Consider the following 16,466-nt stretch of genomic DNA (forward strand, 5'->3'; position numbering starts at 1 on the left):
CCTTTTGCTCTTTGGGAAGCATAGGTCATTCACAAACTTCCTCCAGTGGGCTCGGTGTTGGGCAGTTTTCTCTGCTTCTTTCAAGGATGATCCTGCAACTTTACGTTCTGTCTTCACAGACCTTCTCCAGCTGTTCCTGGGTCTTCCTGGTTCCCCTGTGGTTTCCAGGTTAGAGTATGTCTGGTCAAGTGATTTTCTTAAGGTGTGCCCGATCCAGCCTCATTTCCTGCATTTTATTTGAGTGTCAATTTGTTCTTGCTGTGTGATTTCCCAGAGATCTTCATTCCTTCTGGTGTTTGGCCAATATACCTAATGTCATTCTTGGTGAGTTTGGACATTTACAAGCGAATGTGAACGAGAGTACCATTGTGCAAATGAACAAAGTTTGATGCATGCAGTACTGGCTCTCCAGCAGTATGTCTACAGGCTGTGTCTGTGTGGAGTCTGGAGTCGCTAGGGCAATGGGCCTGCTTGCTCTGATCTGAGAAGAGGGGGGAGGAGCTGACAGGCTGAGAATAGAGAGGAGAAAATAACTCATCCAAAGGGCTTTGCTTTCTCAAACACGGCAGAAAGCTAACACAATATGATGTCACCTTATTAATTCAGCCACTTACTTAGATGCATAAGAAATATCTTGCTGCGTTTTGTAAACACAGATCTAAAATGCTTCTTTATTGTAATTTCTGCTCGGCATCAGACTAATGTTGTGCTTCAGTTGCACTTCTAATTCTAAACTTGGATGAGAATTCAAGAACGGGCATTCTATCAGCAGACAATGTTCTGACTGATGTGGAGCTACTTTTCTCGGTGTAGCCAGCCTACTTTTCTCTGGTAAAATGCAATATTAACTTTAAGCAAAACATTAGGAAATGTAGCTGGCTACTTTCTTTCTATGATAGGCCTAAACATTAGAAATATGATGGCCATGCATAGTTTTTGCATTGTAAGCTCATTTACTTGTGTGGCTGCCAGCCAAATAACGTTGTACTTCTGTTGTCATCTGATGAAATGTAAGCTATTTTATGCCGAATGTGTTGCATTCATGTATTTTCTGTGAAGGAAAACTATAGTTGCACGCCCCTGATGACACTATTGAAGAAAAAGAAACACTATAAAACAATATAAAACGTGACCCCTGTCTGTACACTGCTGGACTCACCTGCTCCCCCTTTCTCGCGTTGTGCTATTTACAAAAAACACGTGACTGGCTCAACTGTTCTGGGAACTTAAGTAAGCTTCATAATGTGAAAGGTGAAATAAGAACGTGATCTGCTTTATCTCCTAACACATTGCACAAGTTGACTGCAGGTATTTACTTAAAAAAATAGCTACAAATATTATAATGTATTGAAAAACGGCAAATAAATAGTTTCAACTGTGTTGACGGTATTGAAAAAAACATCCCGTGGCTATTTCCAAATACCCGTATATACAGTGAGGGAAAAAAGTATTTGATCCCCTGCTGATTTTGTACGTTTTCCCACTGACAAAGACATGATCAGTCTATAATTTTAATGGTAGGTTTATTTGAACAGTGAGAGACAGAATAACAACAACAAAATCCAGAAAAATGCATGTCAAAAATGTTATAAATTGATTTGCATTTTAATGAGGAAAATAAGTATTTGATCCCTCTGCAAAACATGACTTAGTACTTGGTGGCAAAACCCTTGTTGGCAATCACAGAGGTCAGACGTTTCTTGTAGTTGGCCACCAGGTTTGCACACATCTCAGGAAAGATTTTGTTCCACTCCTCTTTGGTTTCGAGGCTGTCATTAAGGTTTCGAGGCTGACGTTTGGCAACTTGAACCTTCAGCTCCCTCCACAGATTTTCTATGGGATTAAGGTCTGGAGACTGGCTAGGCCACTCCAGGATCTTAATGTGCTTCTTCTTGGGCCACTCCTTTGTTGCCTTGGCCGTGTGTTTTGGGTCATTGTCATGCTGGAATACCCATCCACGACCCATTTTCAATGCCCTGGCTGAGGGAAGGAGGTTCTCACCCAAGATTTGACGGTACATGGCCCCGTCCATCGTCCCTTTGATGCGGTGAAGTTGTCCTGTCCCCTTAGCAGAAAAACACCCCCAAAGCATAATGTTTCCACCTCCATGTTTGACGGTGGGGATGGTGTTCTTGGGGTCATAGGCAGAATTCCTCCTCCTCCAAACACGGCGAGTTGAGTTGATGCCAAAGAGCTCGATTTTGGTCTCATCTGACCACAACACTTTCACCCAGTTCTCCTCTGAATCATTCAGATGTTCATTGGCAAACTTCAGACGGGCCTGTATATGTGCTTTCTTGAGCAGGGGGACCTTGCGGGCACTGCAGGATTTCAGTATTTCACGGCGTAGTGTGTTACCAATTGTTTTCTTGGTGACTATGGTCCCAGCTGCCTTGAGATCATTGACAAGATCCTCCCGTGTAGTTCTGGGCTGATTCCTCACCGTTCTCATGATCATTGCAACTCCACGAGGTGAGATTTTGCATGGAGCCCCAGGCCGAGGGAGATTGACAGTTATTTTGTGTTTCTTCCATTTGCGAATAATCGCACCAACTGTTGTCACCTTCTCACCAAGCTGCTTGGCGATGGTCTTGTAGCCCATTCCAGCCTTGTGTAGGTCTACAATCTTGTCCCTGACATCCTTGGAGAGCTCTTTGGTCTTGGCCATGGTGGAGAGTTTGGAATCTGATTGATTGATTGCTTCTGTGGACAGGTGTCTTTTATATAGGTAACAAGCTGAGATTAGAAGCACTCCCTTTAAGAGTGTGCTCCTAATCTCAGCTCGTTACCTGTATAAAAGACACCTGGGAGCCAGAAATCTTTCTGATTGAGAGGGGGTCAAATACTTATTTCCCTCATTAAAATGCAAATCAATTTATTACATTTTTGACATGCATTTTTCTGGATTTTTGTTGTTGTTGTTCTGTCTCTCACTGTTCAAATAAACCTACCATTAAAATTATAGACTGATCATTTCTTTGTCAGTGGGCAAACTTACAAAATCAGCAGGGGATCAAATACTTTTTTCCCTCACTGTACCGTATACCGCCCAAACCTAAAATACAGTTTTGAGGTTTTGTTCTGCATTTGTTGGTTTGTGTGTGATAAGAGGACTATGTCGTTGGCAAAGTCTAGGTCTTCTAGTTGGGTCCACTGTTTGTCGAAATGTTATCCTATCGACTGCCATCAGAAAGAGAAGGGGCAGCAGGCAGCACTGTCGAAATCCTGTGTTTAGGGGAAGCTGTCAGTGAGGTGTCCACTGTGTATTACTCTGCAGGATGACTGTAGGTATAACTTTGGTATGCCGTAGTGTGCCATGAGCTTCCACAAGGTTTCTCGGTCCAGACTGTTGAATGCTTTTTGAAAGTCAATGAATGTGAGGAGTAGAGCTGTGTTCCATTCCAGGGTCTGTTCAGCAATGATGCGAATGGTGGCAATGTGGTCGGTACATGATCTATCTTGTCGGAATCCTGCTTGTTTGTCTCTGAGTTCTTTGTCCAGTGCTTTTGAAAATCTTTCCAGGATGATCCTGCTCAAGACTTTTCCTGGCACAGATAAAAGCGTGATGCCCCTTTAGTTATTGCGGTCTCTGAGGTTGCCCTTTTTGGGAAGCTTTACCAAGTGTCCTTCTGTCCATTCGTTGGTACTCTTTCTTCGTCCCAAATCTGTCCCAGAAGTTGGTGCAGCATTTTAGTTGCTTTCTTAGGGTCTGCTCTGATGGCTTTTGGAGGTATTCTGTCAGGTCCTGGTGCTTTTCAGTTTTTGGATGTCTTTCTTTATTTCATGTTTACATGCCTTGTTGGTATTGACCTGAATAGGGTGTTCAGATTAAGGTATGTTGGCTGGCTCTATTGGTGTAGGTCTGTTTTAGTATCTCCTTAAAGTGTTCTTCCCATCTCTTTTCTTGTTTTTGTGAGTGCTTTGCCACTTTTGTCTGTCATTGGTCTGTCGGGGTGCTGTGCGTTTCCCTGCCATTTTCCGTGTGATGTCGTAGAGCTCCTTCATGTTGTGTTGAGCTTCTGCTTGTGTGTTCTTCTCTTTTTTTTGTAATATATTCTATTGTAATTTTTACCTCCCTTTTTCTCCCCAATTTCGTGATTACGATCTTGTCTCATCGCTGCAACTCCCCAACGGGCTCGGGAGAGGCGAAGGTAGAGTCATGCGTCCTCCGAAACATGACCCACCAAACCGCACTTCTTAATTATCACCCGCTCGCTTAACCCGGAAGCCAGCCGCACCAATGTGTCGGAGGAAACACCGTTCAACTGATGACCGAAGTCAGCCTGCAGGCGCCCGGCCCGTCGCTAGAGCGCGATGAGCCAAACCCTCCCCTAACCCGAACGACACTGGGCCAATTGTGCGCCTGCACCGGTCACGGCCGTTAATGACACAGCCTGGGATTGAACCCCAGGCTGTAGTGACGCCGCAACACTGCGATGCAGTGCTTTAGACCGCTGCGCCACTCGGGAGGCCCGGTTCTTGTCTTATTTTATGCTCTTTTATACCTATATATACTTTTATATGCCTTGGAGTATACATGTTGTGCTTTTGCTGCTCTTGTGCGACAGTTGTTGAGGTTTGGCTTTGCCTGTTTCCGGTTTTGTATTTTCTCAAGACTCTCTCCCGAGATTAATTATTTGTGTTGTCTTGTTTTCCTTCCACTGGATTCCTTGTATGCCTCTGTCCACTCCTTCTTCATTCTCTGCCACCTCTGGTCCAGGGTATGCTCTTCTTCCTCATCAGCTGTCAAGAGGTTTGAACCTGTTAGAAAGGTTGATCTGAAATAGCGCTCTCATGTTCTGGTCTTGGAGTAGGCTGACATTAAATCTTGAACTGTTTTTTCTTGAGTTTCAGCCTGAGCAGTCCTATTATGAGGTGGTGGTCTGATGCTGCATTTTGCTGATGCATATATGATTTACGTATCTGGCTTACCGTGGTCTGGAGATACCTATGTGGCCTTGTGCACTATTTTGTAAAGAAAGAAGTAGAAGACAATCCCTCCAATGGCAAGGTTGTGGAATGCTCAGAAGTCGCTGAATTGTTCTCCGTTGTTGAAGGGGGTCTACTTTGCAACTTCCTTTCGGCTTTGGTTGTGCTGCGTTATTCTTGTCTGACTTGAGACACCTTCCTTTTCCAAATCTTGCTGTAGATTCTTTGTGAATATTTCTGTAAATGGTATTTTCCACTAAGTGGATGATTGGTCCAACTAGCTTTACCAGAGCCCTGTTGGCCAGCGTGTTTCCAGGTGGATCCAGACAGGTCTTCATGGTAGCTGTAGCGGCCTGGGTGGCAGAGCCACCCCACCATACTTCGCCCTGTCTGGCAATCCCGTACTTTACCTGTTTCCGCCTCCCACGACTTGGACGATGGTTTGGGCTTTTGAGAGGCAACATTTTTCTGCAATGACCATAAGATTTTGCGCAAGATGTTGTCACACAAAATAGCTCTTGTTTTGTCAAACAATTTGCACCTGCAAATATTAGCGTCCTTCTTCTCTGACACACACAAACGCACACACACATGATACACACACACACACAAACACTCTGATATTTCTGTCTGTGTGAGAGATAACCTATTTCAGGATGGTTTCAGTGTATGCAGCCATGCAATTCAACAGTATACAAACATGACCCACAAAGCAGCCATAGGTCCGAAGGAGGTCAGAGGACCGATAACATACTGACCAATCCCACGGTGTGCCTTGCAGGTCAAAGGTCGTTGATGTGCTTTTTTCTCTCTTTCTCTTTCGCCTTCTCTTTCTATCGCTCTCTATTTCTCTATCTCCCTCTCTCCCACCCATCCCACCCCCTTCACTCATTCTCTCCCCATTTCTCTCTCTCGCTCTCTGTCTCTTCATCCTCTCTCTCTCTATTTCTGTAGTGATGGAGACTACGGCTGTGAGTACCACCACTCTGGCCAATGATGAGTTTGACAGGAACGCGCCGCGGATCTGCGGTGTGTGCGGGGACAAGGCCTCCGGATTCCACTTCAACGCCATGACCTGCGAGGGCTGCAAGGGCTTCTTCAGGTATGGACACGCGCAAACACATGCACACACTCCTGGCAACAGCGAGACCCTCCATTGCGGGTGCACTCAGCCTTATCACGTTGTAAAACACTCTTGCTCTCTCTCTCTCTCGCTCTCTCTCTCTTACAGACATACACACAGAGCTATCTTGGCTCACTCTTTTTTTCTCAGGTAGTTGTGTGTGTCAGAGAAATAGGAAGCAGAAATGTCTTAACATATTTACAGTAATTACGTGTTGTGTGTGTGTGTCTCGTGGGTGAGTGTGTGTCTCATGTGGGTGTGTCTGTGTGTAAGTGCGTGTGAAGGAAGAATGAAACAAATATCTATTTACAGTAATTATACGTTAAAGAAAGAGAAAATGTGTTGTTGAATGAGAAGAAAGAAGGCTGAAGGGGTTTAAAAGAGAGGGAGGAGTTCCAAATAAAAAAGTGGTGTGACAGAAAGTGAGAAATGCAGATGTCACATCATGACTATATCAGACTGAAATGATTGGGTAAAATAGAGTCTGATGATGCTGTGTGTGTCACGAATGTTTACATACAGTGTGTTGCTGTCAGTTATTATGCATGGCTTTTAAGCATCCCCCTCTCTCTTTTTGCCTCGACTGGAATGTGTTCATGGTTGTGCTTCTTTGAGTAGGATCCAAAGTGAAGAGGTGAAGGACATCAATATTTATGTAACGATTACACATTTGGGTCCCACTTCGAACTGATGGATAGTAGAGCCGGGATGATGAACTGGAAATTACTGGCATCAACCAAACAGACCAGTCATCGAGGACATTATAATAATATTGTTAGTTACAAGTAGCCTATACTAAAGAAATGTGAAGTTTGAAATGAAATAAGTCTGCTAATATGGGCTTGTTATCAATTGATAACTATAACATTCAAAGTAGTAGTATAAGTTTTAAGGGTAATATAAAAAACTGTGATGCACATGAATGTTATAAACGTATCGTTCTATTTATCGTTATCATGATAATATAGTCCGTTTATTGTAATACCCTCCCTCTATCCCTCTCTCTCCCTCTCCCCATCTCCCTCCCTCCCTCCCTCCCTCTATCCCTCTCTCTATCCCTCTCTCTCCCTCTCTCTCCCTCCCTCTCTCTCCCTCCCTCTCTCCCTCTCCCCATCTCCCTCCCTCCATCTATCTCTATCTCTCCCCCTCTCTCCCTCCCTCTCCCTCCCTCTATCCCTATCTCTCCCTCTTCCCCCTCTTCCTCTACAGACGCAGTATGAAGCGTAAGGCCAGCTTTACCTGTCCTTTCAACGGCAGTTGCACCATAACCAAGGACAACCGCCGCCACTGCCAGGCCTGCCGGCTCAAGCGCTGCGTGGACATCGGCATGATGAAGGAGTGTGAGTGTCTTGTTCACAGATCCAGGATCAGTTTCCACGTCAGTAAATCCTAATGTCAGCCATTAGTGGGAATAATGCAAAACTGACCTAAGATCAGCATGATTAAGGAATGTGAGTGTATGAGATCAGCTTCCCTATTTGACTGTAGAGCAGTGCCTAGGGGCAACCTTATCCCACTCCTCCTTCCTCATCATTTCTTCCATCAGAAATGCACTTTTTATTTTTGACTGAGAGCATAGCCTTGCAGATTAAAGTAGTTTCTTAATCCTGGTCCTGGGGACCCAAAAGGGTGCACATTCTTGTTTTTGCCCTAGTAGCATTACACACCTAATTCAAAGAATCAACTCACCATCAAACCTTTGATTAGTGGAATCAGGTGTGTAGTGCTAGGGCAAAAACAAAAATGTGCACCCATTAGTGTCCAGGACCAGGATTAAGAAACACTAGATTAGAGTCATTGAATCATGTGGTGTTGTCCTACTGAGGTATAATATCAGACATACACATGATCACACATACACAAACATTTTTTGAATTTTACTCTGAAGAGCACTACAGGAAGTAATGTATTTTCAGCCTGTTGTTTGGCAAATACACTCATTTTCCTCCATGAGTGGCTGAATGATCTCTTAAATTATGAATGATCTCTTGAACCATGACGATGTGTGTGTTGAAAAGAGTAGGGAGGGTCTGAAAGTGCACTAAAGAGAGAAATTAGCTTCTATCAGTCAGTGGCAACTGTTGATGGCATGTAATGACACACTGATAACAGGAAATAATTCAGCCACTCTTGGAGGAAAAATGGGAATTCAAACGAAAGAGCTTCTTTCCTCTTAGAAGCAAATACGTGTCAGCATTAAAACATGTATTACCGTGCCAATAGCAATAACAAACACCCACACAAACGCACACACAGGAAACATATCACAGCGCCATATACCCCCCCCTTTGAGCCTGTAGAGAACAAGGCACATACCGTATAGTTTTTGTTATATACCAATAGTGTTACGCAACGTTTGGACTCCTTCTAAGCCATTGCCCTCATAACAATGTTTAAAATGTCCACTAGGATTACTAGATCGTTCCGGGAGAGCCTGTACATTACGCTCCCATCTGAACTTTAGACTCCTGCTGATGTTTTGTCCAACGTACTCCGTTTGTTTTCAGAGTCCGTAAATAGAAGGTTTCCCGTGAATTCCGGATATTGTCCAGGCGGGTGTTTAGAATTTGTATTTGAAGCAGGGGCTGGTTTCCGGATGTTGTTCTCCCTCTGAGATTGAACAGTGAATTCCCGGAGAGTGATGCTACTGCTCCGAACACTGTACATGAATGGGAGCCAGTGGAATGCACTTATGCTGATGCTCTTGGTGCTGCTGCTGCATCGACAACAACACGTTGTAGTGCGGCGCGGAGTGTGAGCTAATTCAGTGGCTGGGGCAACAACAGGCGTAACAGAACGGAGACAATGCGTGCTGTGTTGACGACAGCACTAGGGAGTCTTTTTCACGGACCCCCCCCCGACAACAACAAGCCCCTCCGATGCGGGCGCAGCGGCAGCCTTATCACATTGTGGAACACACGCTGGCTTGTGCTTGTGTACACACACACTTACATGCGCTAGTTCTAACACACACACACAGCATCAGTGTTAACATCTCTATTTTGCCGATGTCCCAATTAGGGCTGGGTGATATATCGTGTATACCGGTATGACTCAACATACCGATATGATTTTTACAAAACCATCTATAATGATGTTGTGATACAAAGCTAAATTAAATGAAAAGTTCTACAAATTGGACTATTTCACTGTCAGTTTTGGCCTAGTTTGTTTCAGTATAAAACCATCATAATGGAGAAAGACCATTAAAATCACTTAGAATTTATTTTGTTGCCGTTCTAGGGTCATGCACTAATCATAAAACACATTTCAAACTTTTGTTATTAGAAACATTAAATAGTCAAATACCACCATACCGTCAAAAATGAGAAAGATATTGGGAAATTATATTTTGGTCATATCGCCCAGCCCTAGTCATTTCAGTCTGATATAGTCATGATGTGACATCTGCATTTCTCACTTTCTGTCACACCACTTTTTTATTTGGAACTCCTCCCTCTCTTTTAAACTCCTTAAAGGCCTAGTCAAAAGTCAGCTTTTCCTGTGTTTTATATCATATTATACAACATCTGATGAAACTAACACTGTAAAAGTGTGACATTTTTTATCAGTGTTATTTCAGGTCTGTCTAATCAGCATGACATCACCATGCGGGAAATTGGTTAATAGACCAATAAAGAGAGTTCCAAAGCCAATAACAGCTAGTTTTCAGTTTTCTCCTTCAAACTCAGTCCACTCCCAGACAGTCCTAGCAAAATTATTGTTTGAGAAATCGTTTTTTTGCCATTTTAATGGAAATCTACAGTAAGGTACTTAATTGTTACCCAGAAATGATTTGATATTGATATAAAAACGGCTGCATTCAATAACACATTCTCTCTTTCTTTCTTTATCTCTCTCTCTCTCTCTCTCTCTCTCTCTCTCTCTCTCTCTCTCTCTCTCTCTCTCTCTCTCTCTCTCTCTCTCTCTCTCTCTCTCTCTCTCTCTCTAATCCATTTTTATAACCCTTTCTCCTTCTGTCTTTCTTGCTCTGACCTCTTTCTGATCTCTTCCTGCTCAAAATGCCTCTTCCACATTCTCCTTCTAAACCTCTGTCTCCCAGTCATTCTGACAGACGAGGAGGTGCAGAGGAAGAAGGATCTGATCCAGCGGAGGAAGGATGAGGAGGCGCAGAGGGAGGCACAGCGGCCCCGTCTGAGCGAGGAGCAGAGCCAGGTCATCGCCACGCTGGTTGAGGCACACCACAAGACCTATGACGACTCTTACTCCGACTTCAACCGCTTCAGGGTCCGTGTCCACTCAGTAACACCAGTCTCCACTCTGTAGTGCCAACTCCATAACTCCACCCTCCCCTCCGTAACTCCACCCTCCCCTCCATATCACCAGCCTCCCCTCCGTAACACCAGCGTCCACTCCGTAACACCACCCTCCCCTCCGTAACACCACCCTCCCCTCCGTAACACCAGCCTCCACTCCGTAATACCAGCCTTCATTCTTTAATATCTGTCTTCACTTAGTAACACTAGTCTCTAATCTGTAACACCAGTATTCACTCCAAAACACCAGTCTCCACTCCATTACACCAGTGTCAACTCCGTAACACCATAGCTCCTGGGATGAAACTCAGTGTGGCATTTAATTGTCCAATGGTCAGTGATACACACTATATTGAGTACCCGTGGTCTTGTATGGCTCAGTTGGTAGTAGGGCTGTCCCCGACAAAAAAAGAAGAAGTATTGGTCGACTGAAAGTCGTCTGTTCTTTCGACCAATCGATTGGTCAAAATGTTAAAACGTATATTTTTACACATCTAGACACACCCTATGTGTTTTAATAAAATCAACTATATATGCATTGAGCTTGTCTGATGCTTTAATAAGTGCACTGTTTAAAGAAAGAAGACACAAATGACTCAAGAGGGAGCCAGAGATCAAGATAACCAGAAGAAAAAAACTTTACATGTCCCGTCCATCTTCCTCCCGCTCCAACTGGCTTTCGCAGATTCTGCCTTTACTCTCCTGAAGCTGCCGGTAATAGGCTACATGAGGAGCCGGCAACCTTTCTCATGTGGAATGCCAATATATTTTAACATTTCTACCGTTCTGCGTGCCAGTTATGGTTTTCATATGCACATTTCTGTGGAACAATTTAATTTAATTTATAATAGTATCTTTGTATCTCAAAATCATTGTCATGTGGTCTGAAGGGTCTACAGGGGGTCCAGAGAAACCCCTGAAGATTCTGAGTAAAACCGCATCTAATTGAAATCTAAATGAAAACGACACAAACCCAAACCTAAAAAGTAACTTCTATTACCATAGCCAACTACTGTATGAAAGATAGCCTATAAAGCCAACAAATAAATAAAAACATTGTAGCCTGCAGGTAGAAAATATCCTGATAAAAATAAATATCCTATAAATCACATCAATCTACACACAATACCCCATAATCACAAAGCAAAAACAAGTTTTTAGACATGGTAGGAAATGTATTAAATAAAAAAAAGGAAATATCAAATTTACATAAGTATTCAGACTCTTTACTCAGTACTTTGTTGAAGCACGTTTGGCAGCGATTACAGCCTCAAGTGTTCTTGAGTATGACACTACAAGCTTGGCACACCTGTATTTGGGGAGTTTCTCCCATTCTTCTCTGCAGATCTTCTCAAGCTCTGTCAGGTTGGATGGGAAGCGTTGCTGCACAGCTATTTTCAGGTCTCTCCTGAGATGTTAGATTGGGTTCAAGTCCGGGATCTGGCTGGGCCACTCAAGGACATTCAGAGACTTGTCCTGAAGCCGCTCCTGCGTTGTCTTGGCTGTGTGCTTAGGGTCGTTGTCCTGTTGGAAGGTGAACCTTCGCCCCAGTCTGAGGACCTGAGCAGGTTTTCATCAAGGATCTCTCTGTACTTTGCTCTGTTCATCTTTCCCTCGATCCTGACTAGTCTCCCAGTCCCTGCCGCTGAAAAACATCCCCACAGCATGATGCTGCCACCACCATGCTTCACCGTAGGGATGGTGCCAGGTTTCCTCTAGACGTGACGCTTGGCATTCAGGCCAAAGAGTTCAATCTTGGTTTCATCAGACCAGAGAATCTTGTTTCTCATGGTCTGAGAGTCCTTTAGGTGCCTTTTGGCAAACTCCAAGCGGGCTGTCATGTACCTTTTTCTGAGGAGTGGCTTCCATCTGGCAACTCTACCATAAAGGCCTGATTGGTGGAGTGCTGCAGAGATGGTTGTCCTTCTGGAAGGTTCTCCCATCTCGACAGAGGAACTCTGGAGCTCTGTCAGAGTGACCATCAGGTTCTTTGTCACCTCCCTAACCATGGCCCTTCTCCCCCGATTGCTCAGTTTGGCCGGGCACCCAGCTCTAGGAGAGTCTTGGTGGTTCTAAACTTCTTCCATTTAAGAATGATGGAGGCCACTGTTTTCTTGTGGACCTTCAATGCTCCAGAAATGTCTTGATAACCTTCCCCAGATTTGTGCCTCGACAAGATCCTGTCTCTGAGCTCTACGGACAATTCCTTCGACCTCATGGCTTGGTTTTTTCTCTGACATGCGCTGTCAACTGTGGGACCTTTTATATAGACAGGTGTGTGCCTTTCCAAATCATGTCCAATCAATTGCATTTACCACAGGTGGACTCCAATCAAGTTGTAGAAACTTCTCAAGGATGATCAATGGAAACAGGATGCACCTGAGCTCAATTTAAAGTCTCATAGCAAAGGTTCTGAATACTTATGTAAATAAGGTATTTCTGTTTTCGACTTTGCCATTATGGGGTATTGTTTGTAGATTGATGAGGAACATTTTTTATTTAATACATTTTAGAATAAGGCTGTAACGTAACAACGTGGAAAAAGGGAAGGGGTCTGAACACTTTCCGAATGCACTGTATATATGCTACTGCTCGACAAAATAAATGTTGGTTGACCAACAGCCTATCGACCAAACAATCGACCAGTTGACTAATTGGGTCAGCCCTAGTTGGTACAGCATGGCATGGTGCTTGCAATGCCAGGATTGTAGGTTCGATTTTATATTTATGTAAAAATGTATGCTAAATGCTTTGTGTGTTTTCCTTTATAGCCTCCGGTCCGAGAAGGCCCAGTGACACGCAGTGCCAGCAGAGCTGCCTCTCTCCACTCTCTGTCTGATGCCTCATCTGACTCCTTCAGCCACTCTCCAGGTAAACAAACGGCAGTGTGCTTCTAACAGCTTCGCTTCCTCCACTGTCCCTGTCCCCTTACTGGGCTTGAACCAGTGGTCCTCTGATTGCAAGCACGTGACAACTTACCATCCAGTTGTGCTATAGAAAAGGATTAGTTTCGATAGCACCATTGCCGATATTTCAAGCTAGCTGTGGAGTGAGCTTACGGCACATTCTTACATCCATTAGACAGGCACGCACGCAGAAAAATGGGAAAAGGTGTGGTGCCAGGACAACAACCTCTCCCTCAATGTGATCAAGACAAAGGAGATGATTGTGGACTACAGGAAAAAGAAGAGGACCGAGCACGCCCCCATTCTCATCGACAGGGCTGTAGTGGAGCAGGTTGAGAGCTTCAAGTTCCTTGGTGTCCACATCACCAACAAACTAGCATGGTCCAAGCACACCAAGACAGTCGTGAAGAGGGCACGACAAAACCTATTCCCCCTCAGGAGACTGAAAAGATTTGGCATGGGTCCTCAGATCCTCAAAAGGTTCTACAGCTGCACCTTCGAGAGCATCCTGACTGGTTGCATCACTGCCTGGAATGGCAACTGCTCGGCCTCCGACCGCAAGGCACTACAGAGGGTAGTGCGTACGGGGGCCATCCAGGACCTCTATACCAGATGGTGTCAGAGGAAGGCCCTAAAAATTGTCAAAGACTCCAGCCACCCTAGTCATAGACTGTTCTCTCTGCTACCGCATGGCAAGCGGTACCGGAGCACCATGTCTAGGTCCAAGAGGCTTCTAAACAGCTTCAACCCCCAAGCCATAAGACTCCTGAACAGCTAATCAAATGGCTACCTAGACTATTTGCATTGCCCTCCCCCCTCTTTTACGCTGCTGCTACTCTATGTTTATTATCTATGCATAGTCACTTTAATAACTCTACCTACATGTACATATTACCTCAATTACTTCGACTAACCGGTGCCCCCACACATTGACTCTGTGCGTGTAAATAGCCTCGCTATTGATATTTTACTATTGTTATTTTACTGCTGCTCTTTTGTTACTTTTATTTAATTTTTTTGGGGGGGTATTCTTTCTTAAAACTGCATTGTTGGTTAAGGGCTTGTAAGTAAGCATTTCACTGTAAGATCTACACCTGTTGTATTTGGCACATGTGACGATTACAATTTGATTTGATTTTAGGTAAGAAATTAAGAATCAGAGGGTGTAGCGGACACACAGAGAGGGAGATGGTGGAGATCACACACACTTGGTGTTAGTTGTCATCAGTGATTGCGTCCTGTGTGTTTGTGTGTGAGCTCTCTCCTGCTCCCGTATGTGTGTGCTCCTCTGTGTGTGTGTGTGTGTGTGTGTGTGTGTGTGTGTGTGTGTGTGTGTGTCAATCCCTCATGCGGTTTTACTCAGAATCTTCAGGGGTTTCTCTGGACCCCCTGTAGACCTTCAGACCACTGTCTCCCAGTAGTTAACAGTCTCCCATTAACACATCCTCTCATAATGGAGTGAACTCACAGAGGGACACGGCCCTCACAGCCTGAGTTCCCTGGCTATAAAAACAGCACAGGGATATTGTATGATACATGTGTTTTTCTACCTGTTTTTATTTCCCTTTATTTATTTATTTCTCACTTGCTCCTTATCTTTCTTTCTCTCTCCTTTTCTTTCTAAATCTCTTCCGTTCTTTATTCCTGTCACTTTCTCTCTATGTATCTCTACTTCTGTTTCTCTCTCTCTCTGTCTTACTCTTATCTAAGTTGTTTTCTGATGGTCACTGTGTTCCCTTCCTCAATGAACAAACCTCGCTCTGTGTTGAGTCATTCATTAGATTTACGTGTGGGTGGGTGGGTGTGTGCATTTGTGTGTGTGCGAGTGTGTGCAAGTGTATCTATCTCTCTATCTCTCTATCTATGTATCTATCTATCTACCTATCTACCTACCTACCTCAAATCAAATCAAATCAAATTGTATTGGCCACATGCGCCGAATACAACAGGTGCAGACATTACAGTGAAATGCTTACTTACAGCCCTTAACCAACAGTGCATTTATTTTTAACAAAAAAGTAAAAATAAAACAACAACAAAAAAAGTGTTGAGAAAAAAAGAGCAGAAGTAAAATAAAATAACAGTAGGGAGGCTATATATACAGGGGGGTACCGGTGCAGAGTCAATGTGCGGGGGCACCGGCTAGTTGAGGTAGTTGGGGTAATATGTACATGTGGGCAGAGTTAAAGTGACTATGCATAAATAATTAACAGAGTAGCAGCAGCGTAAAAGGATGGGGTGGGGGGGCAGTGCAAATAGTCCGGGTAGCCATGATTAGCTGTTCAGGAGTCTTATGGCTTGGGGGTAGAAGCTGTTGAGAAGTCTTTTGGACCTAGACTTGGCACTCCGGTACCGCTTGCCGTGCGGCAGCAGAGAGAACAGTCTATGACTAGGGTGGCTGGAGTCTTTGACAATTTTGAGGGCTTTCCTCTGACACCGCCTGGTATAGAGGTCCTGGATGGCAGGAAGCTTGGCCCCAGTGATGTACTGGGCCGTACGCACTACCCTCTGTAGTGCCTTGCGGTCGGAGGCCAAGCAGTTGCCATACCAGGCGGTGATGCAACCAGTCAGGATGCTCTCGATGGTGCAGCTGTATAATTTTTTGAGGATCTGAGGACCCATGCCAAATCTTTTCAGTCTCCTGAGGGGGAATAGGCTTTGTCGTGCCCTCTTAACGACTGTCTTGGTGTGTTTGGACCAGGATAGTTCGTTGGTGATGTGGACACCAAGGAACTTGAAGCGCTCAACCTGTTCCACTACAGCCCCGTCGATGAGAATGGGGGCGTGCTCAGTCCTCTTTTTTTTCCTGTAGTCCACAATCATCTCCTTTGTCTTGGTCACGTTGAGGGAGAGGTTGTTGTCCTGGCACCACACGGCCAGGTCTCTGACCTCCTCCCTATAGGCTGTCTCATCGTTGTCGGTGATCAGGCCTACCACTGTTGTGTCGTCGGCAAACTTAATGATGGTGTTGTAGTCGTGCCTGGCCATGCAGTCATGGGTGAACAGGGAGTACAGGAGGGGACTGAGCACGCACCCCTGAGGGGCCCCCGTGTTGATGATCAGCATGGCAGAGGTGTTGTTACCTACCCTTACCACTTGGGGGCGGCCCGTCAGGAAGTCCAGGATCCAGTTGCAGAGGGAGGTGTTTAGTCCCAGGATCCTTAGCTTAGTGATGAGCTTTGAGTGCACTATGGTGTTGAATGCTGAGCTGTAGTCAATGAATAGCATTCT

The 16,466-nt window shown here is 44.6% G+C and overlaps 1 protein-coding gene across 3 annotated transcripts in view; it reads left to right on the forward strand.

Moving 5' to 3' along the window:
- Positions 1-16,466, forward strand: part of LOC311137964 (vitamin D3 receptor B-like) — a 98,603-nt gene that overhangs the window by 61,280 nt on the left and 20,857 nt on the right. For all 3 annotated transcript variants that reach the window (XR_014613999.1, XM_084172599.1, XM_084172598.1), the window contains exons 3-6: positions 5,884-6,031; positions 7,262-7,392; positions 10,116-10,300; positions 13,101-13,200. Coding sequence is in view for 2 of the 3 variants with exons in the window: in XM_084172599.1 (XP_084028725.1) it covers positions 5,884-6,031; positions 7,262-7,392; positions 10,116-10,300; positions 13,101-13,200 (564 nt within the window). In the remaining variant the exon portion in view is untranslated. The remainder of the gene's footprint in view (positions 1-5,883; positions 6,032-7,261; positions 7,393-10,115; positions 10,301-13,100; positions 13,201-16,466) is intronic.

Source organism: Coregonus lavaretus (genome assembly GCF_964263955.1).
Source record: "Coregonus lavaretus genome assembly, chromosome: 12".
Lineage (NCBI taxonomy): Eukaryota > Metazoa > Chordata > Actinopteri > Salmoniformes > Salmonidae > Coregonus > Coregonus lavaretus.